Genomic DNA, 27,349 nt, shown 5'->3' on the forward strand with positions numbered 1-27,349 from the left:
AGAAATTAATTTAATTTTATTATACCTGCTTAGATGTGGAAACACAGGAAAACACTGTTGTTGCCAAAACCATAAGATCATGAGAAGGCTCTCCGTGCTTTAAGGAACCCTCTACATTCAATGTTTATAGAAAAGCAAGAAAAGATAAGGCAAGATGTTATTTCTAGTTACAAACCTACGTTTGAAAACATCTGAGTGAATTGGCTTACCAATTTATGCAGCAGATAACATACTCTAAGAAATGGTGAATACAAAGGGGACAGATATTCCCAAGTTTATTCACTTCCTGTGAAAAGTGAGCATTGCTATTTTTTGAAATTGAAAGTTTGCAAGATATTTGCAGGTTTTGTAATGTTATACAGTTAAATTACAGCTGCTTTAAAAAGTTTGTATTGCTTCGATGCCAAGAAATTTTATATAAATGGAGTATAAGGACAAAAAAGAAAGTCAAACACGGCTTTTTCACTTTTTTCTTGCAAACCTGCCTGAAAACATCCATTAATTTTACATCTTTGCATATAACACGATGTATGTTAAACATATATGCTACTTCACACTCAGTGGAGATGGTATAAAGTCATGTTTCAGCAAATGAAAACGACAAAATTCAGTAGGCTGCAATTTCTCAGATGCTAGTTTTTGTCATAGAATACTGCATGCACCACATTAAATAGTTTCTAAATAATAAAAAAAAAGTCTTGCTGCAAAAATATTTGAAATGCAAACACAGCTATAACTAAGTAACACTCACTTCTGAATGTTTGCTTCTTTTCAGAACCATCAGACATCCTAACTTCTTTGGTATTATTTTCACTAATAGAAAAACCATGTTTAAATTTTCTTGGAAATAGTAAAGGTTGCATTAGTGTAAGAAGTTTGAGTTCCATTTCAGCTTTCTTCCATGTTGGATCATCTTGAGCCTAATTGACAGAAACGACCAACAGAAACTTGTCTTTAAAATATGTATTTTGAATACTCTTCCTTACCCTCATAGGAAAAGACTACATAAAGAATGTCTAAATAGCATCTGGATTACCTGAAGAAAATTAACAACTAATTCGATAGCAGAATCAAACACGTCCCACTCTTCATAGTTGAAAGCTAATTTTATAAATTTCACAGCAGCATCTCCAGATACCCCCTTTTCTCCTGCAGTGATGACAAAAATATTTTATCAGGTTTACATATATATTCAGAAGTTTAATTTAAGCAATAGTTTGGGTATTGATAAATACAAAGATAGAACTCCATGTGTTTTTGAATACCATAATCTTGAGGGATTTTTAATAGCTTTAAAAGATTCAATAGCTTTATTATTCTGTTGTAATATCTATGTTTATATACTACTTTAATGATGTATCTGCAATGTCCTGTTACATTCTAAGAAGCTGTACTACTATTGATATTAACATACCTGTGTAGACGATATCAAGGACCTAGCCTTTTCTGTTGCAGAAAGAGCTTAAATCTGGGTACCATCCCATAACGAACCTTCTTCCCAGAAATTTCGTAAAAAAAAATGCGTAAATACATGAACAATTTCTTGCAAAATAGATGAGTATTTCTCATTACTGTATCAGAAAATGTGCCTGTGCATGTAGGGAGTCTATTTTCTCACTCTTCAAGTTTATCCAAACCACAGTAAAGCAGAAAAAGGATTTCCTGGTCCTTGGAACTCTAAGCGTCTTAGCTATCACATTCAGCAGTGTCCTGCAGTCCTAAGAATATGCCACAGTCATTGACATATCACTCGGCCACGTGGTCACTCCGCTAGAAGATGCTAGCAATATTAACTCAGTAATAGACAGCTGTTATTTTCCAAAGCAGCACAATGATTGGTCCAAGAATCTCAAGGAGCTTACGACAGTCCTTCTGCTACTGCATCCCACTTGTCTTCCGTAAGAACATACCAGGACATCATTGCAGAATTTGGCCTCTGAATGATTGTTTACGGGCATTAACATATCTAGATGAAGCACTATGCTGATTACAACATGTGATTACAACGTCCATATATTACCATACACTATTTAATTAATACTCGTGTTACAAAATTTGTCATGACATCTGTACATAACCCCTTTTGAATGCCTTAACATCATATGTATAAAAAAGCATATCTCACGTGAAGAGGACAGCATTTTGCAGTCCCTTTATGCACAGAACTGCTACTAACGTGAAAATTAATTCTGCTTACCAAGCATTTGCATCACTGGGTACAGAATCCTTTGAAAATTCCAAGTTAGTTTACCTGTTAGTATCAGCTGCAAAAGGGTTGATGATGCATTAATTATACCAAAATGATCGGTGCAATGACTTCCTTCAGTACCAGTACTGCTCACTCCACCTTTAATACAGACAATTTGTTAAATTAGTTTGTACTGTATTTGACTTGTTATATTCCAATTAGCCAGTAATCATATCAAGCAAATACAATTCTGAAGTGTATTTAGTCTCTATAGATCCTTTTATTCACTAAATATCTCTATAACTATGGCTATGTTCAGTCCAGACCCCAGCAAAAAAGGTTAGGATGGAATCACCAAGTCCAGATTTAAAAAATTTTCTGAAGTTTTAAATCTAACTTGAGTGTTTTTTTTTTTAAAAGATAAATGAAACACTATGGTATGTTGACCTTGCCTGGCTTCCAGACCCCCACCCAGCTGCTCTCTCACTTTCCCTCCTCCACTGGGCAGGGGGATAAAATAAAATGGAAAAGCTCATGGGCTGTGATAAAGACACTTTAACAAGAAAAGCCAAAGCTGTATATGCAAAGCAAAAAAAGGAATTTATTCACTATTTCCCATAGATGGGCAGATATCCAGCCACTTCCCGGAAAGCAGGGCCTCAGGATGCATAGCAGTTGCTTGGGAAGACAAACACCATAACCACTCATGTGCACCAATCCTCTCCCTCAGCCTCAGGTTTTATCGCAGAGCATGATGTCATATGGTATGGAATGGCTGTTCGGCAAGTTCAGGTCAGCTGTCCCAGCTATGTCCTCTCCCAAGCCCTTGCCCAACCTACTGGCCTTTGCAGGGAGAAAGGTTGGAGAGACAGCCTTGATGCTGCGCAAGCACTGCTCAGTAACAGCCAAAACATTGGTGTGCTATCAGCAAACACTGTTGTAGCCACAAATGCAAGGCACAGCATCATACAGGGCTGCTGTGAAGAAAGGGAACTCCACCCTATTGAGAAAAGGTATGTGTAGATGACTGTGGATTTTTACTGATAAAACAGACAACAGAGATTGGCCCAGATTTTTATCTTAAATTTTATGAAGATAAGACTGATCCCCTGCTTTACAGGTACTATTGTTATAAATGAAATAGCAGAGAAAAAAAAACTAATAAAATGGAGGTCTGGGCTCCTCAACAACACTCCTTCTGCTTCTTTATGCTGTTACCTGAGAGGATTTCCAGGCCCGCAAAAAAAAGCTCTGAAATGACATCATGAATTTCAATTTCATCAGGAACAGGCGGAGCAGGGCGCAACACATGCCTGCTACTATCAGACAGAGCTTCCAGGATGGCAAGGAATTGAGCTGCAGCGCCATCAAACATTTCTGTCAGCAGCCGTTCGGTAGTAGTGCGAGGCCATGGCAACTAAGTAAGAAAATGTAACGTAAGCCATGTAATATCTAAAGCAAGTTACAATAAAGCAAGATTTCTTTCAAAACAGTACTCCATCAGAAAGTAAGTACATGTTTAAAACAAAATAATATACTGTAAAATATATTGGAGTTACAAATTTCATGCTTCAAAGGCATAGCAAAGCCTCATGCTAAGTGGGTACAATACTTAAGAAATGCCATAATTTACAGCAACCACACACACTGTTACATGGTGTTTTACTCAGAAAACAACACAATAGAAATTATGAGTGAGAGTATTAAGGCCATGTCGTTTAAAGCCACCCAGATCTCTCCTTATAATGACACAGACATAACAATAAGGAGCTAAGTTCTATGCAGTTTGCAGAAAATCAGAGAAAGATTAGGATGTTTAGCACTGCAGTGAAAGCAAAACACTATTATATTCTCTCTTTCACACATTTCAAACAGCGTAACATAAAAATACAAGGCAAAACACACAAAAATGTATTTGCACTATTGACAGCTAAGAAATCAGAGATCTATATAGGAAAATATTTTTAAATATTTTTTCAATGTTCTGTTTACATGGTTACCAAACCACTACCAGACATAAAGTAAATCAGGGATACAGTACTTTAAAATGTTGCCCATAATCCGTCAACATTTCAGTTCTATTTATTTGGCATTTTCGCAAATAAAAGCACTTTGGGATGGTTTCCAGGCACATTTATTAGACAAAAATTTGGGAATTTCCTTCTCTCTTTGCTGGATCCACATCCTTTATTTTAGCTTCTGAATTAATACTTACAGCAAGCTCAAATGTGTACACGATGAAAAAAAAACCTAATCTGTTCAATATGTGACAGCATTTAGAGTATTAAATCTAACAGGCTATTTTTGTTTTCAGATAACTTGCATAATGAGTGATCTTCATCAATACTGTAACTATCTGTCTTTTGCAAAGAGGAACTATTTCTGCTGAGAACATAGTAGAAGTAAAAACAATAGACAATTCATATTGGATACTGATGGAGCAGTGAATCCTGGAAGCCATTTCCAGGCACTTGAAGGACAACAAAACCAGCATGGATTCACGTAGGAGAAGACTTGCTTAACCAACTTGATAACCTTCTATGTTGAAATTACTTGCCTCATAGATAAGGGGAGAGCAGTAGATATTGTCTAACCTAAACTTCAGTAAGGCCTGTCACGTTGTCTCCCATAACCCTCAGCAAGTTTGCAGATAACACAAAACTGGGAAGAGTGGCTGATATGCCAGAGGGTCATGCTGCCATCCAGAGGGACCTCGACAGGTTGATATGAACTTCATGACATTCAACAAGAAGTGCAAAGTCCTGCACCTGGAAGGAACAAAACCATGCACCAGCACGTGGTGGGGGGCCACCCACCTGCAAAGCAGCTTGACAGAAAAGGTCTTGGGGGTCCTGGTGGACACCAGGTTGAACACGATCCAGCAATGTGCCCTTGCAGCAAAGCAGTCTGACAGTACCCTGGGCTGCATTAGGCAAAGTATCATCAGCAGGTCAAAGGAGGGGATCCTTCCCCTCTGCTGGTGAGGCCACACCTGGAGTATTGTGTCCAGTTCTGGGCTCCCTGGTGAGAGACATGGATATACTGGAGAAAGTCCAATGAAGGGCCCTGGAAGATGTTTAAGGAACTGGAGCACCTCTAAGAGGAAAGGTTGTGAGAGCTGAGACTGTTTAGCCTGGAGAAAATAAAGGTCAGCAGGGATCTCACCAAGGCATATAAATACCTGAAGGTAGGGTGCAAAGAAGACAGAGACAGGACCAGAGGCAATGGGGCACAACTGAAACACAGGAGGTTGCTTCTAAACATCAGGAAACATTTTATCACTTTGAGGGTGACCAAACACTGGCACAGGTTGCCCAGCGAGGTTGTGGAGTCTCCGTTCTTGGAGATACTCAAAAGCCGACTGGACATGTTCCTGGGCAACCAGCTCTATGCGACCCTGCTTGAGCAGTGGGGTTGGACCAGATGACCTCCAAAGGCCAGTTCCAACCTCAACCATTCTTTGATTCTTTGATGCACATTCTCCTAGCAAAATAACTCCAAAACAGATTTTCAACATTTTTAAAATAAATCATAATGAGATTCACAGACTAAAAAAATTTCAAAGCAAACTATAGATTTTTTTTTTTATACTTTGTGTCACTGTATTCAATATATCTTTTTCCCCACACTGCAGATTTGTTTTTACGAGCCCAGTCTAGGAATCAGATCTATGCAAGCAGAAAGCAACATATATCACATATATTCCAGGACAGGCTAAGCACAAATTGCAGGTTTTGTTTAAATACATTTGTTAAAGTGCAGAGCAAAATGGACATGTAATTTACTACTAAAATTTTTGCATAAGCATTGTCTTGTCATGTTTAGAAAGCACTCCTTCTTAAATAAGGTAGTGAAAACTGCATAGCACAGAAGTAAAAGACTTTTGGTGGGGGAGTTATGAACACTTTTGGTGGGGAAGTTATGAACAGTGTAATTTCTAACAATTTGTTGTTAACTTCAGGCATTCAGTTTTGTCAGAAAGTCAGACACTGCAGAACAAAATAAATTATGACAGATTTTTCAAGCTTCTGGAGATCAGATAGATAAGATTCCCGCTATGTGACAGACATATGTTCCTAGTATCATGATGGGTGCCCAACAAGCAAACACCCTTATTTGAAAGCATGCTGAGTTCATAATAGCCCAATTGTTCTGCAAGACTTTTAGATGACCATCACTCAGAAGTACGTAAGTCTTCCAGAATCAACTGATCTTGAGAAAGTTGACCAATACCTTTATATGTGCAAACCACACATACTTGAACATGTCGAGGTTGTGGGCTCGATCTTGGATAATGGGAAATTTTCAGTAAGTGAGGTTTGGAACAGATCTATTGTGCTGTCCACACAGCTGTTTAATATTAATTACGATTCAAGTCAATGATTTGAAACTGAAGTATCAGATTATCTTTTAAAAATCTTTGATGAATAACTTATGTAACAGAAGCATTCAGTACAATCAGATCACATCTGTAACATATTAGTATAACTTCATTATAATTTTACTATTAACCATAAGCAGCTCAAATGAGCAATCTCAGTTGCTTCTGATAAGTCTTTTTAATACATCAAATCTTTAAAAATCCAACATAATATAGACTAATGACAAAGAAATAATTAAATAACTATTATATCAATATTAAACAATTAAGACAGAAAATACATCACCATTATTTCAAATTATTCAGCTTCTACTGTACCTAGTGCATTACATGTTTTTATGTGTAGCTTATCCCAAAGTATTTTATGAACAAATGAGATAATTATGAACAAAAAAATTTAGATTTAACCTCTTTGTTCAGCTCTGAATGTTTGAATCTGTTCTAGCATCAGATGAACTGTGGCAAATAAGTTATCACTTTGTAGTATCTCTTTCCTTTTGTCTTCAAAAAAATGCAAAGAGATTCCTCAATTTTGCCCTTGTATTATGAGGTACTTATGTAATGGATCTCTATCTACATCATGAGAATTAAAGGATGATGGAATTTCAGTCCAAGGAGACCTCAAGAAACTTGAGGAAGCAGTTCTACTGGGAGAAGTGCCAAGCTCTGCATCTGGGGAGGAATGCATCTGTACAGACTGGAAATCACCTTCTGGAGTAGCAGCACCACCAAAAAAGACCTGGTTGTTAAACTTGAGCCAGCAGTGTCCTCTTGTCACAAAGAAGGCAAACTGCAGACTGGGTTACACTAGTAGAAGCATACAGCACATTGAGAGGTTATTTTCTTCCCTTACTTGGAACTCATGAGGCTCCACCTAGAGTACTATGTCCACTTTTGGTCTCCTTTGCGTAAGCAGGATGCTAAGAAGCAGGACAGCATCCTATGGAGGTCTACCAAGATGATTAGGGGCATAAAATGTAAAAGAATAGGCTAAGGAAGCCTTAGTCTGTCAGAGGAGGCTAATGAGTGACCTAATAGCTCCCCACAACTACTTGAAGAAGACTCATAAAAGTAAAGAAGCCAAACTCTTCTGAGTAGAAAAAGATAGTATAACAAGGACTAATGACCACAGTCAGCTTTGGGGGACTGGACTAGATGACTTCCATTCAGATGATTGTGAAAGCATAAGGGATGATTTGCAGACTGGACATTAGGAAAAGTACGTTAATTAGGAGCGTTATGGAGTACTGGAAGAGGTTACCTAAACTGACCAGGGAATATCCTTCATTGACGGTTTTGAAGACAAAGCCACAGCTGATTTGATCTACCATTGGTAAAAGTCATGCTTCAAGTCAGGGGCTGAACTAAATGACTTCCAGAAGTCCCACGCAACCAACATGTTCACTCCTATGATACTACAATAATGGTAATTCTTCATAATGCAGTATATGCAAAAGAAAATAATTTACTTCATAAAACCAAACTACCTATATTTACATCACCATCGGCTAACAACACTCCACAGAATAATGTTTTTTATCACAAGAGGGTGTCACAGTGAAAAGAGATCATAATCTTTTGCTTACATGGTTGCAAAGCATCCCAATGAGCAGGCAATACTATTCAGTAAGAGAGTACGGTTTTGGGAGCTTGCTGATTAGCACTTTCAGTCACTCCTCTCTGCCAGCTTCCTATGGAATACTGCAGGAATTAAATCTATTTAAATCACAATTTCTAACAGTAGGAAAGCAGAACAACAATCTGTCCATCACAAAGGGAATAACCACTCAGATAGAAGTATCCTCTTTGGCACAGTGAAATCAAACTTTCTATTCGATCTGTGCAGTCCTGCATCTAAGAAAGGTATTGAATTCAAAAGACCTATCAACCTATGTCGAAAAACGGATGATACAATCCAAGTAAGATGCATTACGAACCCACAAAATAGCATAATGGCATAAAGATAAACTTAACTACTGAAGTTTGATACATTAAAGTCTGCATGCTGACCAAAAAAGGGACATGCACGCACACAAAAAAGGATTTTCTTTGAATACTTATAATTCTTATGCCAATGGATCACTCATTTCTAACCCTGGCTGTGAAGAACACACAGAAAAACTGATATTTGAGGAAATTCATTACTTCCTTAAAAGTCTGCTTTGTATCCTGCATGTCTTTCTTTAAATCATGATGTCTTGCAGAAGAGTAAGTGGCCTTCAAAAACAACCTCTCAAGACTTAAGGAAGTTCTCCAATGTACAATTACAAAAAAATTTTAAAACACAGTAGCTTTTTTTCAAAGTACCCCTTTATCGTCACAATAATTTAACACAGCAGGGCAAACTCAGGACTCCTGTAGACTTGGTATGAGTTTGAACAAGATTTCTCTTATTGTTACTGTTAACACAATTGCTAAGGAAAAAAAAAAGTTAGAAAAATCAGTATTTTCTAAAGTAGCAGTTACTACATCTTCCCTCCTTTCAAGTTTGTTCTGAGTTTTAATAATAAATTATGTTAACTATGAAAACGAAAGAGTAAAACTTTCTCTTTGTGAGTAGCACCATGTGTATTAAGCAGAATTATATCACATATTCACCAAATGCAAATCATAAACAAAGAGAAGGATTACACAAAATGTGACTTACATTTCGTGCTTCTTTCAAGCCAGCTCTTAACTTAGGTCGAAAGTAGCTTTTCGGCTTTCTTCTGGATTCATATACTGCTCTCTTGAAAATCATTACTGACATCTGACACAAGGAAAAAAGTAAGTAAAAATTGTGTTGCGTGTTCTGTTCATAGAGATTGTAACTACTCTATCTGTTTATAATGAATTGCAGAATGATACCTTTAGAGTGGCCTCTCTAAAAATCTTTTTTGTCTCTGAATCTTCCAGCGAACTGATATTTTCTAATTGCTTCAGTTCATCAATTTTGATCAGACCACGGCGAGCAAATATCTGTCCAAAGTATTAAAAAAAAAGTATAATCTGTTTACATATTTTGTATGTTGGTATTCAATTTTAGAATCGTATCATTCTTGAATTCAGACAACAGCAAAGAGCTGCAATGAAAGCCAGTTCCTGAATAACAACTGAAAAGGAAAAGAAAACTTTTGCAAAATACCTTTTGTATATATGCATGAGGGCTGGCTACTACTTAATGCTAGCAGTCTATGACTCTGGTTATATTGTAAAGTACTATTGCATTGAACTTTGAACTGATTACTCATTTACATGTGGCAACACACCTCCACTTTGCAGTTAAATTTTGGAATATAGGCAGAACTCTAAATACATATGATCTGATAATAAGCAGAAATATTTAAATAAATATTTATTTCTCATTTGATAGTATCTGAAATGCTACATATGGTAAATCAGGATACCTCTCCATGAATGCTGGCTTGACAATCAAAATAACACTGAGAAACTGCAGTATATAGGGTGGCTCTCCACGTCAGATAATGTACAGATAAGAGCGGAATGGATGATTCCATACATATACTGGCCCACAGTAAGTATTCCAGGACCTATATTAAAGAAATCCAGCTGTAAACTGACTGCATTTTAAAATATATAAATATATTGAAGAATGCATACAAAGATTTATCGTCACCTGGTAGGACAAATTAAAAGAGGGAAAAAAACCACACAGAAATTGTATTAATTTTTAACATGGTTTATTGACTACAAAGCATTCCTCCTGCATCTTATTTTTTTACCACCTGAAACTGTGGTCAAGCATGATATTTTAGTCCCCAAACTATTTTAACCACTTCAGTTCACTCTAGCCTTGCCACCAGACAGAGGTCCTGCCCTTCTCTCTCATCTATCCTTATCTTGAGAGTTCTCCCTTTCCTTTGCGCCAGCTCTAGTGATCATTTTTTATTAAGTTAATTTTCAACTAGATCAGCAAGTTTATTTGGGATGCAACAGAGTCTGACTTCCTTGGTGACAGCCTGCACTTAGATTCATTTACAGCCATGGAAGTACATTATCGGCTCTTAACTTTAGGGCCAACATAGTCATTGCAACAGTCTCATTTTAACAGTGAGTCTTGCTAAATTGATTGAACAATATCTTCCCCTTGCATTTTCTTCAGGTCAGCTGTTCCCTGAGGTACATAAAATATGCACAACCTTAGTCCTAAATTAAGTCAATATACACATTTTCTTTTCGTCTGAATGAAAAGAATCTGAAATGCCCACGATCAGTTCCTCTGTTTCCTGTATAGTAAAAGCCTGAATATGTTCAAGGAGGTTGCTAAATCACTTCTGATTTCACTAAAAGACGTTCAAAGAGAAAAAAATCTTTCCTGTTCAAATAAAGAGTAACATAAAGGACAGAGAAGAAAATATACTGGATCTAGGCTGAGCCAGACTCTGTTCAAGTTTTAGGAGAAAAAAGTAAAGCTAATACAAACAAAAATTACATTCTGTTAAAAAGTACAGGAGGGAAAGGCCAGCTCATTTTTACCAAGTATTTGCAACTATAAACCTAGCCACGAGGTGTCAGCACATGTCCACATTTTACGAAACAAAAGACCAGTTCTTGGCATTTGCTACAGTTGCCCAAAAACAGCATCTAGAGCCCTCTGAAACAGTCTAACATGTCCCATCTCAAAGCCCAGCAAGACATTATGCTGGGCTCCATTCCGGAACTGAGGAAGAAGCAGAGTCATGAAGGCACGAGGGCTTAGAAATTGGCCATTCTGGAATCTAGACATTTTATTCCCCTGTGACAAAGTGCTACTATTGGCAATGACAATGAGATAGATATGTCAGGGTACAGTGTTATGCAAAACACAGATGCATTTTCCAGTCTTCTATAAATTTGTCAATGTTTCTATTTTGCCATACCTTAGCAGACTGACCTCTCATCATCAAATGTCTGCATATGGTGTAAATATGAATAGTACCTGCAAAAAGAAAATAAAATAAGTAAAAACCAGCTAAGTTCCACAATCCTACATGAAACTTGTTACGCTAATCAATTGAAACTTTTTCTTAATGTCTAGGTTGTTATTTCCAGAGGCTGAAAAATAAACTAGCGATTTCTCTATAACTACTTTTAAATTAGAGAAGATGAAGCCATTAAACTCTTGGGTGATACTAGCTTCAGAAATACCTACACAATGAAGTAGTAACATAAAAGAATGAAATCTTAAAAATGCACTATATTGCATTTTTATTAAAAAACTGATAGAGAGAAAAATCTTATTTTTATCCCCAAATGCCAGCCTTTTTTAAAAAATAATTACCCCTCATCATAGACATTACTTTATGTGATTCTTTTAGTCAGTCATGGCACTGTCCTAGCAGACAACACCACTATTATGTGATATTAAGTATGATAAGTGAAATGAAGAAAATTGATTGTGAATAGAATTTTCAAAAGCATAGAAGTGACTTATGAATAAAATCCTGTCAAAAATTTACTTAATTTAGGCTATGTCACAAAAATGCTTTTCAAAAATCAGCCCTAGAAGTATAAAAGACATTTCAGTTCTGAGGGGGGGAAAAAGTCTGTTCTTCTGTCTGTACAAATGTTCCAAAAGGGACACCTGTGGCAGCGGGAGGCATCACAACATCAACTGTCAAAGCTAGAAGGGTGTTATTATCCCAATAAGCAAGAAATGAGCAAGCATTAGGAAGATTTTTTTTATCAGTCAAATATGCAATGATGCACAAAATCTATTGCCAGAAATTGCGGAAAAATGCTCAGGAACTGGGAAAAACCTGAGTTATCACTCAACATTTACATCTAATCAGATTAGATTATTGGCTAGGCTTGGTATGAAGACCTGTCCCACACACAGGTAGTGGGACTGAAGAACAGCAAGTGAGTTTTTTAATTTTAATTCTTCTCCCATCGAAACAGACAAACAAAAACTACACCTCAAAAGTAGGGACTGAGGGCAATGGTAGCCCCAGAAAAACAAAAGGATAAGAATTTTGATCAATTATAGCTTGGAGAAAGTAAATTTTCCAAAATTAAATTAAAAATACATTATCTCCTCAATTTATATTGCAACAGTTGACCATAGTAGAACGAATTAATAACAGTGTTTTGACCTTTGATTACATAACATTGCCCTTCAAAGCAAAAATATACTGGTTTTGTTCTTGAAATAAAAATCTTGATACACCATTCTCTGTGTATCTAGTTCACAGAAGCTCCATTTTTTCCTCAATTTTTTTCCTAATTCAAGCATTTGAATGTAGCACACCAAAATCATATACAGACGTTCAAATTCTTAAATGTCCTATGGTTTTTTTTAGAATAGCTTTATTATTCACTCTAGCCTTGAGATCATATAAAAAATACAAAGATGTCATGTCAGACAATCATTTTCTACTCTTAGATCTGCAATCCCCTTTTCAGAAAAAAAACAACCAAACTAGCTCATTAACACATTGACAAAAAAAAAAAATCTTGAGGGTTTTTTAATCAGGGTTCACTCAAAAAACACCCTTATTAAGCTGTTAGATTTTATTTTACTAGCACACTCTAACCGCAGCTCTGATGAAAAAGCTATTACGTTTACAACAGTCCATCTGAAAAAGGCACAGTACATAGAAACTTCAAATTAAAAATGCCTTCCTTTAGAAAAAAAAAAAAATTACAAAAAAACCTACTGTGATTGAAGACTAACTAGAGATTTATTCATGACCCCTAGGTTGACCTTAAAGAATATGTATATAGTCTCCCTCCACAGGTTTGCTCAGCAATGTAAATGGAAAGCCTGAGGTACCATTGTAGATAAGCCAACACAAATTCTCCTGAGGCAGAGCCACTTGCATAGTCAGTCGAAAGGAGGACAAGACATTGAAACAAGTCTGCAGGGACTCTTCATTCTGAAGACTTCTGTCACTACTGCAAACCATCTGATAAATGCAAACATTCCTCTCTTGCAAAGCATGGAACTAAAACATACAGAAACATATGTAAAGTTAATATATGTAGATAAAATAGATGCATATATCAGTTTTACGTCAGCAAAGTACAACCAAATGGTGAGTATTAAAAGATCAAGCATACCAGGAAAAAAATCAGCGTGACACTGAAATGAGAATTAGATTATGGAGAAAGTGCTAAAGCTTTAAGGTTGATGCACCATTTGCCTGAGTCAGTTTCCACTGCGTCACATGATGAAAATGCCCCTACTGCACTAGGGCTGCGGAAAGGGGCACAGGGAGAAAGGATGCATGAGGCATTAGACTGATATCCAAAGAATCTGGCTTTAACTCTTGGCTTCTCTGTAGATGTCCTCTGTAAATTAAGGCAAGTCTAAACTTTTCTGCACTTCTCCATCTGTATCACAAATAACTTATTTTTCAATCTCATCTGTTACTTTTCTCTTCTACAGATGCATTGTTCCTTTTCTTCCTTGTAATACCTAACATAATGTGGTCTCCGTCTTGTCTGGAGTACAGAATCTACTGAACAAACCAATACGTGAGAAAATGAGCTCAGTGAGACATGGCCAGTCAGTACCTACCAACCTCTCAGAAGCCTGCTAACCTGGCAATATTTGAAATTATGTGATTTTTTGCAGTTAATTCACTGAAACTGGAAGTTTCAAACCCTGGAACTACTCCATTTCTATGATTTCCTTAGTGTAAAATTAAAAACAAAAGCTATCTGCAGAAACATGGCCAAAAAATTTACATATAAAGCCTTTAGATGTAACCATTTGACACATTATCATTATTCTTTTCCAGTTGTAGAGATCATTGTCAAATCAGCTTCCATATCTGAAAATTTAGGGATATCTCAGTGTCTAAAGGCCAAGTTATAGAACAGGCATTTTAGCATAGACTTGCGATAACCACTGGCCCTATGCTTGGTTCAAGGCCTAGGCAAACATATAGAAAACAGTAGAAACCATCTCTGGAACTCCAAATTTATTTACAAAGCATTTTTTAAAAACCAAGATAAAATGGATTAACATAGTCTTTGATCATATTCTCTCCAGGAAGCTGAACTATGTTTGAAAAACAAAAAAATAATGTACAGTATCTCTTGTATCGTGACATCTCCTGCTAGCCTTTAAGCAAACACTCTGCTTTTTTTCTCCTCACTAAACACCTATTTACAATCTAAGTCAGACTACAGAAATATGAATTTCATTAGCTCAATACACAGGAGATGCCTACAGTTTCCATTTTTTGTTCTTGATCACACAATAACTTGCATTAGTTTATTTTGAAATATCCACCATGTACTGAAAATGGAGCTTCTCAGCAAAGAACTGCTCAAGGTAAAATCAAACATGTTTTTAGCATTCCCATTATACCTACTGAAACACTTTCTTCCATCGATAACAAATGGCAAGTTGCAAGCCCCTACCTCGATAAGCAATTAACACAAAAGAATGTCCACATACTCTTGAGGTCACTCAGCTTTCCAAAGCTTAGAGCACTCACAAAAGTATTCAGCATTCTGCCTCTTTTGTTCATAGCAAGCAAATAAGCTATTGATAGTAATGCAATGCTGCTTTTTAACTACGTCATGAGCTTTTTTAACATGCAGTATTTCTGCACATTTATGGTACAAATTACAGTACAATGTTTTAATTCTCTTGCACTCTGCCCAGTTCTTAGATCACACTGTACAGAAATTTCTACAACAACTGCAAGACAGTTATCAAATTTTGCCCAGATCCTGATTCTGACAGTGTTTAACATCAATTACCTCAGAGCAAAAACTGGTGTAGACAGTTACAGAATAACCCATTCAGAAAAAACTTCCTTTTTAACACTGAGAGTGGTTGAGTTATGCCACAAAAGACTAAGCACTTGTGTCCTCTTAAAAATGTACAACAACTCTGGATGTTCATCACACATGACTTAAATCTCAACACAGCGTATATAGACAGACTATTAAAGATTAGTTAATATTAATATTTAATTAATATGAAGCACATTTGTGGAGGATAAAATAGGCTACTTATTTTGTATCTGTGAGTGTCTTTGACAAAAAAAACTCCACAACCTACCGTAAGTGCTGCATTTTTGTCTCTGAAACCATTTGGAAAAAAGGTGGATTTAAATCGATGCTCATCATTTATGATATCATCAAGGTTTACAGAAACAAACTGCTGGAGGTATCTTCCATAGCACTGTAGCAGGGCCAACTTATATTCCTGCAGAACGAATAATATGTTCTTTTTATAGTTTTTATATTACACTTCTATCTCTATAAAACATGTTATTTTTTATTATCTTTATGTTAAAAAGTATCAACGTGAAAGAGCAGCTGGAAGTAAAACACAAAAGTTTCATACAGACATTCAGCAATGTAATTTCTAACGTGAACACCCAGCATATGAAAGGCTGAAGTACTTAAAAGAGTTTCTGGTTTGGGAGTTTCTGTTTATTTTAATCATAAATATCATGACATATCAGAGAAAAATTGTGAAGTATGATCCTGGGTTAATGTCATAACCTTAAAGGGTTCCTGGAATGTTCTGCAGCTTTGCAACAGAATGATAATGATACTACACTTCTGAGAAAAGTATTTCATAATGGAGAACTTTATAAACAATATACAGACACCATCACTTCTCTCCCCCACTTCCCTGATGTCAAAGCCCTTTTTTTGTAAAAGCAGAGAGGAAGAGAAGAGGAAGAATAAGATGCACTAAAAAAGAATGAAATAAGTGACAACCACAATTTACAGATGACCAACAAGTCAGCATTAATAGACCAGAAATTGCCACTGGGTCTTTAAGAACTGTTAAGAAACAGGATGTTGAGCTTTATGTCTCACTCAAAATAGAGCTCCCCAGCAGCATGTTGAACCACTCTAACATCATGCTTGAGACTATGGTTCAGCTCTGACTCAGATGTGGAAGTGCCATTTACTGAATCACCTCCACCACTTCCTGCAGCAAAGATTATTTAGTGGTTTCTCTACCAACTTCACTAATTCTAGCACACACACACACACACCAGTCATGATGAATTCTGGAGGAAAAGGTAATGAATCTGTGTTTGTAACAACGATCCTTTAATGTTTAATCACAGAAAATCAAAAGTATTTCCTTGCACTCATTTTTCCTTTATAAATTTCTACCACCACAGTAACACTCTGATTTTTTAATCATCTGCAGAGTCTAACTCACATGGTCCTATTGTCCTCTTTGCTGTGTGAAAGCAGCAGCTATACACAGAAACTTTTACTTTCCTTGGACAGCTATGGGCAGTCGGTCACTTGTGTAATCTAATACATAGATTCAGACTGTGATAACACTTAGAATCCAAAGTCGTGGATCAGAATACCATTATGCTAGTTATGCATATATAACAAAAAGCTAATTTCTCTCCCAAAGAGTTTAACTATATGTATATGACCAGAGATAACAGGCAGATACAGGCAACGAGGGAGGGGAAAAAAATGAGTCAGCACTGATTAGTATGATGACTAATGGGCTAACTAATTTCTAGATGTATGACATAATGAATTAGGTGTGTCCTAAAAGATACAGAGCAAATCTATAACGAGAAGGAATATAAAGTGAGAAGGCATTAAAAAAATAGCAGGAGGACAGAAAGTTAATTGATTGCTTACCCACTGACTGCTCCTATTCAGTAACTCATTTTTAAAGACTACGTGTCATTAAGTATTATATAACATAAAGGTGGATTAAATTTAAAAGAATCACCAGTAGTTTTCAACTAGGAATCAAGAGGGGTGCTTATGGAATAGGCTCTACCCCACCTATGACAGAACTTCGTGTTACACCACATTCATCTTTTCAGTAATGCAATAAAATTTGTAAGTAACATCTATCTCATGTTTTTACTTTCTTTTCTCCATAGGAAAAAATGGATAGAATGAAAACTAAGTTTGTGAAGTCAAAGAAATCGACTTAAAAATGGGAGTTCCAAAGAGAGCTCATTTCAAGGATTCAGGCTGGCCAGCAAAACAACTTTTTCCACAACATTGATAACTTCAGCTTCACTGTAGAAAACCACGTTACACTAGAGGACTGAAGTTGTAAGAAGTCTTCATGCAGAATTCTAGATTAGTTCTAGGCAATCTAAGGCCAGGTCATCAAGCACCTTGAACATAAGGACCAAATTACTACACCTGAGTTGTGCTATGGGAAGCCCATCAAAGTACGGAGAGCAGGGTTTGATGTGTTTGAAAAAACGTTACTGAATATGCTGTGAGAGCTGCAGTTCCCAAGCACTAAAAGCTTCATGTAATATTCCAAGCAATTCCTAGGGACCAGAAGCTACAAAAACTTCAGGAAAACGCAAACATGAAGAAAACATGAATGGAATTGCCTAGGCAGTGAAGGGGCTATTAACAAACGGAGTTATTCAAGCTTCCTTAAGAATTTCTGCGAGTATTCCTAAATCTACACCATGAGCCCATACTTTCAATCATAACGGCTCCACAGCTATGGGCTCTTCTATATGCCTTCCTCAACCTACCAGTGACTGCTGCTAAAGTTCAGCTTCAGCTTGCTGCTCTTTATTTAGGAGACAGGCCACTTTTGTGGAAATCTTTTGGGCAAGTGCACTGAAGGCTATATAAGAATTACAAACATCTGCATGATACTCACACCTCTGCCATGGTTTGCGGAAAGCTCACCTAGTCGCCACATATACACACTTTCCATAAATACCGAGTGTACCCTCAGCAAGTTTGCTGATGACACAAAACTGGGAGGAGTGGCGGATACACTGGAAGGCTGCACCTGGGGAGGAACAACCCCATGCACCAGTGCAGGCTTGGGGCGGACCTGCTGCAGAGCAGCTCTGCGGAGAGAGACCTGGATGTCCTGGTGGACAAGTTGGCCATGAGCCTGCAGTGTGCCCTGGTTGCCAAGAAGGCCAATGGGATCCTGGGATGCATTAGGAGGAGTGTGGCCAGCAGGTCAAGGGAGGTTCTCCTTCCCCTCTACTTTGCCCTAGGGAGGCCCCATCTGGAGTGCTGCATCCAGTTCTGGGCTCCCCAGTTCAAGAAAGATGAGGAGCTACTGGAGAGAGTCCAGCGGAGGGCTATGAAGATGATTAGGTGACTGGAGGATCTCTCCTATGAGGAAAGGCTGAGGAAGCTGGGCTTGTTCAGCCTGAAGAAGAGAAGGCTGAGAGGGGATCTTATAAATGCCTATAAATATCTTAAGGGTGGGTGTCAGCAGAATGGGGCCAGACTCTTTCCAGTGGTGCCCAGCGACAGGACAAGGGGCAACGGGCACAAACTGAAGCACAGGAAGTTCTGTCTGAACATGAGGAAGAACTTCTTTACTCTGAGGGTGACGAAGCACTGGAACAGGCTGCCCAGAGGGGTTGTGGAGTCTCCTTCTCTGGAGATATTCAAAACCCGCCTGGACGCAGTCCTGTGCAGCCTGTTTAGATGACCCTGCTTCGGCAGGAGGGTTGGACTAGATGATCCACAGAGGTCCCTTCCAACCCCTACCATTCTGTGATTCTGTAAAAGTGAGAATCTAATAGTGTCACATGCTGCAGAGAATGAAGAAGGATGAATACAGATGACAACTGGCGTTTAACTGCTTTCCTAATGTAAAAGTCAATTGACTGTTCTTAAAAATTATTTTCAATTTAAACACAATGTCAATTATCTGTTTTTTCTTTCCAGGGTGAGGTGGAATTCAAATTTAATATTCCTATTTTAAAAAAATATAAACTTGGTTTAACCTAATTTTTTATTCCCATTATGTTCAAAAATTAAGTAGAAGTTACAGAAACCCTTTCCAAAACCATAGAAGAATTCTGCTAGTAAATTACAGACTTTCACTAACTTATGTGCTATAAATATAATTTTTCTAATACAACCAACTTTTAGAAGACTAATGTCAAACATCTGTGTCTGAAACAGGCCTGGAAGACTGAAAGACATAGTAAAAATGTATACTTCACAGTCTCATAACACAGACAGAGTAAATTGCCAGAGTTCTAAGCTAGGAAATTCCTACTGACCAAATAAATATCTTCTAATACATTTGTGGCAAAAAGTAGAAAAATCCACTGATGGATCATTACAAACACAAAATAACACTAAGCACATAGCATCTGTTTAGGAGCTGCCCCTTACTCTAATTTATGCTAATTCTGTAGAAACTTTAAGTGTAATCTTTCAAGCAACTTCTGAAGTACTGAATCTTTATAACAAATGAACCTATAATTCTGTAATCCTTCAGTACTTCTGCTTCATAACTGTATCACTCAGGACCACACACCCTGCTTCAGTCCTAAAAGGAATGACTTGCAACTAGCTTTCAACTGTACATCTTTGAGCTGCTTCTGAGTGTTGTTTAGCAATTACCCTTGAAAGTTTCAGATTTTACAACATGATCTTCTGACACAAATATCACTGAGGCAGTAAGTGGTACACTTTTGGGGGCTTTTTTCCCCAGCAGACACAAAGGACAAATAATATACAAGAACATAATATAAAACCAGCCTCATTGAGTCAGACTAATACTTACTAGACTGGTATCCCATCTCCAACAGTAGCCAGTAACAGATGACCATGTAAGAGTATAAAAATAGAGTTATCATGTGGTAAAACATCCCCCACATACTCTCAAAGTCTTCAACAATCTAGCTCCTGAATCTTTTTTAGTTGCAGTTTACCTTTTTTGAGGAGACCAGAAGCGCACGCAGAATTCAAGATGCAGGGGCATCATCGATACCTATAGTTGTATAATGGGTAATTGCTCTCTGGTTTTTGATCTCTGTTCCTCTCCTGACAATTCTTTACATTCACATTTGGTTAACTGAGCACAGAGTTGACATTTCAGCGGAACAAATCACCACTGCTCTACCATTGTCACTTTGTACTTAAGCAGCATCTACAGGCACAGTCAGATACTGTACTCTACTGTGCTGAAACATGAAACAAATATTAAAGAAAGATTCTGGGGTGTTTAAAAAGGCAATGAGGCATAGAAAATACAGATATAGCAAATGTATCCAAAAATCAGGGTAATTTTACAATAATAAGTGAGAGATACAAACCATCAACTCTCACTGGAATTATTTTGTAAAAGTTTTTGCTACTTTCTAGACAGCTTCCAGTAAAATATGATTAAAAATTAAAGCAGCACAGAAAGATAATGAAACAAAGACTGTGACTGAGCCTTTTCTGTTTTCATATGACTTACTTTGATCTGAGCAAGGGAATCACCAACTTTCAGAAGTCTTTCATTGTAATACCACTCTGGCAGTCGAGGCTTATATTTGATCCAAATATTAAATAAAGTATTTGCTCTAAAAAAGATACAGGAGAAAACGTTTCAGATTAAACTGGCAGTAGATCTGTCATAACAAGTAAACAAATCAGGAAAACTTCAAATTGTGAAAACCCGTTTGAACCAATTCTTCCAAACCTATCTGAGCCTCTACATATTTCAAAACAAATGATCATTAAAAGTGGATTTAACAGGCAGCGAAGGACATTTCTGGGTTTCCTTTCTGTCACCAGTTTCTATCACACATTTAAAATGGGATTAATTTTCTCCTGTGTAAATTCTTCTTAAAATGTCTTAGTATTAATCCCCTTGCATTGTTCAAATATGGTCACAGGTGGAAAATCTGTCCCACCTTTCAGCTAGTATTTGAGAGGTTGTCTTTGAAGAAACACTTTGACATTTTAAAAAAACGCAGTGAATTACAGCTCACAGCAATTATTGGACTGAAAACTAAAAATGCTAAGAGCAGGAAAAAAGATCCCAAAATAACAATGCATGTCAGGTACCAGCAAACTTGGGAACTGGCATCCATGGAATAAACCACAGAGCTATAAAGTATATAGAGCTATGGTATATAGAGCTATACCATGAATCTCAAAAGTAGAAAGTCATTAGAAAGCCTCTAGCATGAACTGCATTTGGCATTAAATGTTTTGGAATTTTAAATCATAAAGGGTAGGATTCATAGAGAAGCAAATGACACATTTGTTAAAATAGAAAGGATTTTATGGCAATAGTTGCAACGCTCTGCTGGTGCCTCTGCCTGTTACTCTAGCCACAGCTGTCATCAAGGATGACTTTGCAACATATTACTCGCTTGGCTGAACCAGCAAGCCTCCCATAAGCGGTAACTGGCTCTAAGCAGTTTGCCTCTTCTACAGGGGAACTGACTACATCACACCAGTATGACAGTCCCTACTGACTGCTGTTCGACGGACTAGTACCCTCATGGGTACAACTTTCCAACACTAGACTTCTTTGAGAAAGCTATATTCAACCTAGAAAACAACAATTGATCAGACAGACTGATAATAAGCACATGGATTTCTCAGAAAAAAATCCTCTTATCGAATTATTAATAGTATTGACAGTGTTCACAGTGCCAGGCATCTCTTAGGTTTAACAAATCACTTGTACAGAAACCTCAGCAAAGAGTGCCTTGTGAAACCACAACAGCTAAATTATTCATAGGTAGCAATTTATGAGGAAGGAAAACAACTGAAGAAAGAGGAATTCATGTTTGAAAATAATCTTCTAGCTGAATTCTCCCATGTAAACCTTCTGCTTACTGATGTGAGGTAGCTGGAACTTTTCAATCTGTTAAGAAAGTGATGGCAGACTAGAATGCAAGACACTTTCTTAAACTAATTTTTGACATTCATGAACTTGGAATCCATTCTCATGGTCACCCTGACAGCTCTTCATTTCAGCTTATAAGGAGACTCCCATTAAAAAAAATCCCAGCAAGTAACATCATTTTTTCCACACAGAAAGCTGTGAGCCACCTTCACATTTCAAGGTGAAAGAAATGACTGTATGAGAAACCCGTCAAAATGATCTTTACACCAAACAACTACAAGAATCATAATCTTTTTTTTTCTAAAAGTATCACGTCAGCACAATTCTCAGTTCTTGAAAGTAAGCAGCAAAGAAATAAGTAGGATATTCTAGAGGTATATCCTAAAGGAAAAATGCAGTAACAGCACAAACTAGAGCAAAAACAACCACTTGAATAAAATGTTCTAAGGCATTATGTTTTTAAAGGAAACCATAGCCCCGTATAATGAAGAGCACCTTCCAAATGGGGAATGAGTCCCTCTTGGCCCATCCATCAGCAATTAACAGCCTGGGTGGCTACTGACTTCCTATATTGAGAGAAGTATCCCACTGCATTTAGTAGGGAAAAATCTGCAGAGGCTCCAAAGTGAAGGAATCTGTCAGGCACCTGAGCAGAGTTCCCTAGGACTACCAAGGGAAGAAGCTTAGGAAGACTTCCAGAGGCCAGGAGGTTTGATGGATACTACTGGGGGGAGGGAGAAACAAGGGGGAAAAAAAGGTAATTATCAGGCTGTAAGGCTGTGAAGTAACTGATAGTAGAATGACTGTGGATAAAGCAGATGAGAAGGTGGGACTAATCAATTTCTTTAAGACTGATCAGCTGGAAAGTCCCCAGTGAAGGTCATCGTCAGTTTTTGTTTTGAATGCTCATATTAGTACATGAGATTCTTAGATGTAATAAACGAGTAACAAATCTGTAATAAACTAGTTTAGTAAAGTAGTGACAAATCTGACTAGACTTTCAACTTCAATGGGAAAGTTAAGGTAAACTGTATCTGCTACAATGCTCTGACTAACTACAAGTGACTTCACAACACAGGAATGTTTCTTAGACAAAGGAGGAGAGTGAGACGCTTCCCAAACAGCTCATCAGCCTTTCCTTTAAACAGGCTGTAGGACACCAGAATAACAAGTTAAGCAAGTGAATTCTTAAAAAAAAAATAAATACTGGGCTGTTGCAGCTCAGAGGTGAAGTTTCTTCATTTCCAGCCACTCTATGGATAATAAAAAAAATTTCCCTAAGGTCAACCAGTAATAGTGTGCACAGGGTAAGGCCCACATGGCTATACTTCTGGGCCAAAAGTCTTTACTACAGGTAGTAAAGCATTCTTTGATACGGATCAAAAGATGTCTTATTAAATAAGGGTGACTAAGCCACACAACCTGAGATAAAATCAATAGTTCAAGGTAATCCTTCGATGGCCCCGTTGCCAAGAGAAAAAGGGTAAAACAACTTCTCATTTAGTTGAGGGAAAATTACTCTTGATTGCTACTTCTGATTGAAAAGTTCCATGATTCCAGTACAGGGCAGGTCCTGAGTAATTTTTGTTTCTTACATTAGAACATTGTAAGTGCCTAAATTACAGCCTTACTGTTGACTTATCAACACCAAAGGCTGACAGCACTGGAGGAAGGAAGCTGACCATTTTATTTTTCTAAACTGAACATGCTTGCCATGTGGAAGATGGTTTTCTTGCTCCTCGAATAACAAGAACAGTTTGATGTCAACCCATGCCAGGAAAAGTAGCTTGACAAAAGACACAGCAAGAAGTCTTTTAAAGTATTTAGAAAAGCACCTGTAATAGCCATTACCTTTAGAAATTCTTAGGAACAACTAGACTAAGGCTGGTTGTGCAAGCAGAACACACTCCAATTTTGAGTTATCAAACAATGAGAAGCAAGGGAGAAACAACCCTGACATTTCACAACCACAAATAAATACTCATGACTTCACTAGCTGCCTGAAAGTATGCTAATAATCTGAATTCCAGACTTCTACCTCTGTACTGCCCCTATAACAAATGAAGAACGCCGGAGGATGCAGAGCTGCTGGGAGCTTCATGTTACACAACATTCCCAATGCCCTGGAATTTTGGTATGGATCATCCCTACCAGTGAGTTCTGGGATCAAGACCCAGGTAGCGTCAGTTCTCATCTCCATGATGAACGCTGCAGAATTCTTTGGTTGAGAAAATGCTCTCATGCCAACCAAGTTACTTGTGGACATGGGTCACATTTACAAAATACCAGTCTGAATAAGGCAGAGCCTACTTAGGTCAAAGTATTCCAGGAGGTAAAGAAAGACCTGGAGACACTGTTCACAAAACCTGGTAACTTGGCATGACATTGCAAATGGATCAGATTCAGCATGCCCCACTCCCAGCTGGAAGATACAATGAATGCATAAAAGACACCATGAACATGTTCACGATCAGCAATTTTGGTGGTGTCTGAAGCAGCTGAGTGGCTTTCATTCTTCTAATGGGCCTAGAGGGGATAACTTGCAAAGTAAGAATACAGATCAGCTAAAGCAAAAAAATGTCTGAAGCTACAGAAAGGCTTAAAAATAGCAAAGCGCTGAAATCAGCTGCTGAAGCAATGTAAAAAGCCGGCGTACTGAAACTCAAAACACTAGAGGCACAAGCCTGGAGACCGATACCTGCATGATAGATCTAGGCCTAGACCTGATGATGAACATGCCACATAAACAAATTAGAAACCCAGGTAGCTTAGAAAAGACAAGATCTCCAGTGCAGACAAATGCCAGGCTGCAGAATCCGAGTACTCCCTGAAAATCTATACAGCTCCTTTAGGGAACCATCATTTGTGGGTTACATCTAGGAAAGTGACAAGTGAAATACGTAAGGGTAGAAGCTACACCAAAGTGACAAGCCAACCACCCTGTAACCTAACTGCTCTGCTGTTTCTGAATGAAATTTTGATAACCTGGGAAACTTTTGTTTCTTATGTTAAAGACCCGTACATTTAGAATAGAACACTGGTCAGATAATAATGACAGAAAATGAACCATTTACCTTAAAAGAAGAAGCTGAACTCTTCTAATGTACCTAAATGCAGCAGTGAGACCTACATGAGAAATGCACAGTCTATAAAAGACATATGCATGCACTGTGAATCATACACTGATTCCAGTTGCTCTGTCTTCACTGCATTACAAAACCTAGATTCATGCATACCCACAGATATGCACGTATGCGAGCAAATATGCACAGTCACGCTTGCCATCTGCTCTGCCTGCATGTACGTGTATAAAAATACTCCGACGCAAACACAGACATATGCGCAAGAAGAGCTGTGCGGTGTTATCCTCGTGCAGCCCCGCCGCGAGCGCATCGCTCGAAGGCCCGTCATGCGCCCACAGGTGTCCACCCTCGCACGCAGCCGCACGCGCTGGTGGGCTGCCAGTCGCTCCAGCACAGCCAAGGGATTTTCCTGCCGGAAAGCTCCAGCAGCCCTGATACAGCCAACAGCGGTGCTGCCAACTTCCACGACACCTCGCACTTCTTCCAGAAAGCATTAAGTTCTGGGAAGTGCTGAGAAAGGAGGCGTTCAGATTTTGGAGGAGTTTTAATTTAAAAAAAAAAAAAAGAAAAGCTTATTTCTGGCGTTTCGGCAGGCTGCTGGAGAAGCTGGCCCGGGGGAACAACCGCCTGGCAGGCGCCCAAGCCAGGGGCAGCGGGCGGGATGGGGTTCCCCGGCCTGCGGGACGCGGGCTGAGAAGAGAGCCGGGGAGGGGGGGCGGCAGAAAGGCCCGGTGCGGCGGCCGAGGGGAAGGGGCTAGAGGAGGAGAGCAGGGGAAGAGGGGAGCGGTCGAGGAAGGCCGGTTTGAGGCAGGGGCAGGCGGGAACGGCAAGCGGCTCCCGGAGCGGGCGGCGAGGGGGCGGCGGCGGCGCAGCCCCTACCCGCGGCGGTGCAGGTCGCGCTGCTGCGGCCCGGCCTCCCCCGCGCCTCCCAGCCGCCGCAGCAAGCCCAGGACGTCCCGCAGCTCGGCCTCCAAGCTGTCCACCACCGGGTTGCCCGGCCCCACGGCCCCGAAGAAAGCGGCCGGCGGCGGCTGGGGGACCGAAGCGGGGAGCGGCGGCCCGGCGGGCTCCGCCATGCTCCGGTCCCGCCGCGGCGGCAACGCGCCGGCGTCGCCAGGCAACGGCCTCGGGCAGCGGCCCCGTGGGGCACGCAGGGGCGGCGGTGGAGGCCGCTGGGGCCCGTTGGCGGGGCGGAGCTCCCCGCTGAACCCCCTCCCCCCCAGCTCCAGGCGGGAGGAAATCAGCCTTCACCCACCGGGAAGGGGCTGCGGCTCGGGGGTTGCGCTGTAGCGCCCAGGGGGCCGGGCAAAGGGTCTCGCAGAGCCGGAGGCGGACGGCCCGCTCTCAGGCAGGTGACAGAGCCTTTTTCTCTCTCTGAGAGAAGGCTCCGTGCTGCTGAGAGGTGCTGGAGGAAGCGTCACGGGCACCGTGTGCCATGGCGGCGGCGATAGCGGTTGCTAGCAAGAGGTGTCGCAGCATCGAGGTTGTTCACTGGGCGAAAGCTGCTGGGGGGAGCTCGGCCAAGGCCGGGAGGTACCTCACGGGACAGCTTTTCAATGATAGGTTTCACCGGCTGTGTAATTTTGAATGTACTGGTTGTATCACTAAGCAGGCCTGCTGTACGGCCACAGATGAAAGAAGAAAGCACGCTAACTCTCTAAGTGGTTATATCTGTCTATTTAAAAAAAGATGGCAAGCTAGGAAACGACCAGGCCTGATTTATCGACATTACAGGAGGCGGCCATAGCAACCTATGTGTTTTTAAGTTCTTTATGGGCATTATGGTAAAGGGGTTTGGGAGGGAAAGAAACCAGCTGCATTGCCGTGCTCATTGTCGTGATGAGCATACGGGACGGCTTAATTGAAAACATGAAAGTGAAAGCTTAGCAATGTGGAATGGACCCCAGCAGCCGGGGCCTGTTGCAGGCAGTCTCTTGGCATTGAATGGAAAAGGATCAATAGGGAGGGGTAAAGTGAAGAAGTACCTGAAAAGTGCATCCAGGTAATTCATAGATGATAGTAAAGCAACTATCCTTCGAATGACCGGAGAGATGCAGCATCGGCATGCTGAATGATGGGAATCAGAAAATACTGCACCAGCCAGGCCAGAGAAATGATGTCGGAATCGTTTAGATACTACGGGGAATATGCAAAAATTTTAATTCATT

At 39.3% G+C, this 27,349-nt stretch overlaps 1 protein-coding gene across 1 annotated transcript in view; it reads right to left on the reverse strand.

Moving 5' to 3' along the window:
- CFAP54 (cilia and flagella associated protein 54) overlaps positions 1–26,257 on the reverse strand; it is a 123,681-nt gene extending 97,424 nt beyond the window's left edge. The window contains 13 exon segments of the mRNA XM_075428222.1: positions 26–111; positions 746–920; positions 1,037–1,149; positions 2,252–2,347; positions 3,407–3,605; positions 9,217–9,318; positions 9,417–9,527; positions 9,956–10,099; positions 11,429–11,487; positions 13,324–13,495; positions 15,571–15,717; positions 20,713–20,818; positions 26,061–26,257. Coding sequence (XP_075284337.1) covers positions 26–111; positions 746–920; positions 1,037–1,149; positions 2,252–2,347; positions 3,407–3,605; positions 9,217–9,318; positions 9,417–9,527; positions 9,956–10,099; positions 11,429–11,487; positions 13,324–13,495; positions 15,571–15,717; positions 20,713–20,818; positions 26,061–26,257 — 1,707 coding nt within the window.
- Between the last annotated feature and the right edge of the window lie 1,092 nt (positions 26,258–27,349).

This window comes from Opisthocomus hoazin, chromosome 8 (genome assembly GCF_030867145.1).
Source record: "Opisthocomus hoazin isolate bOpiHoa1 chromosome 8, bOpiHoa1.hap1, whole genome shotgun sequence".
Lineage (NCBI taxonomy): Eukaryota > Metazoa > Chordata > Aves > Opisthocomiformes > Opisthocomidae > Opisthocomus > Opisthocomus hoazin.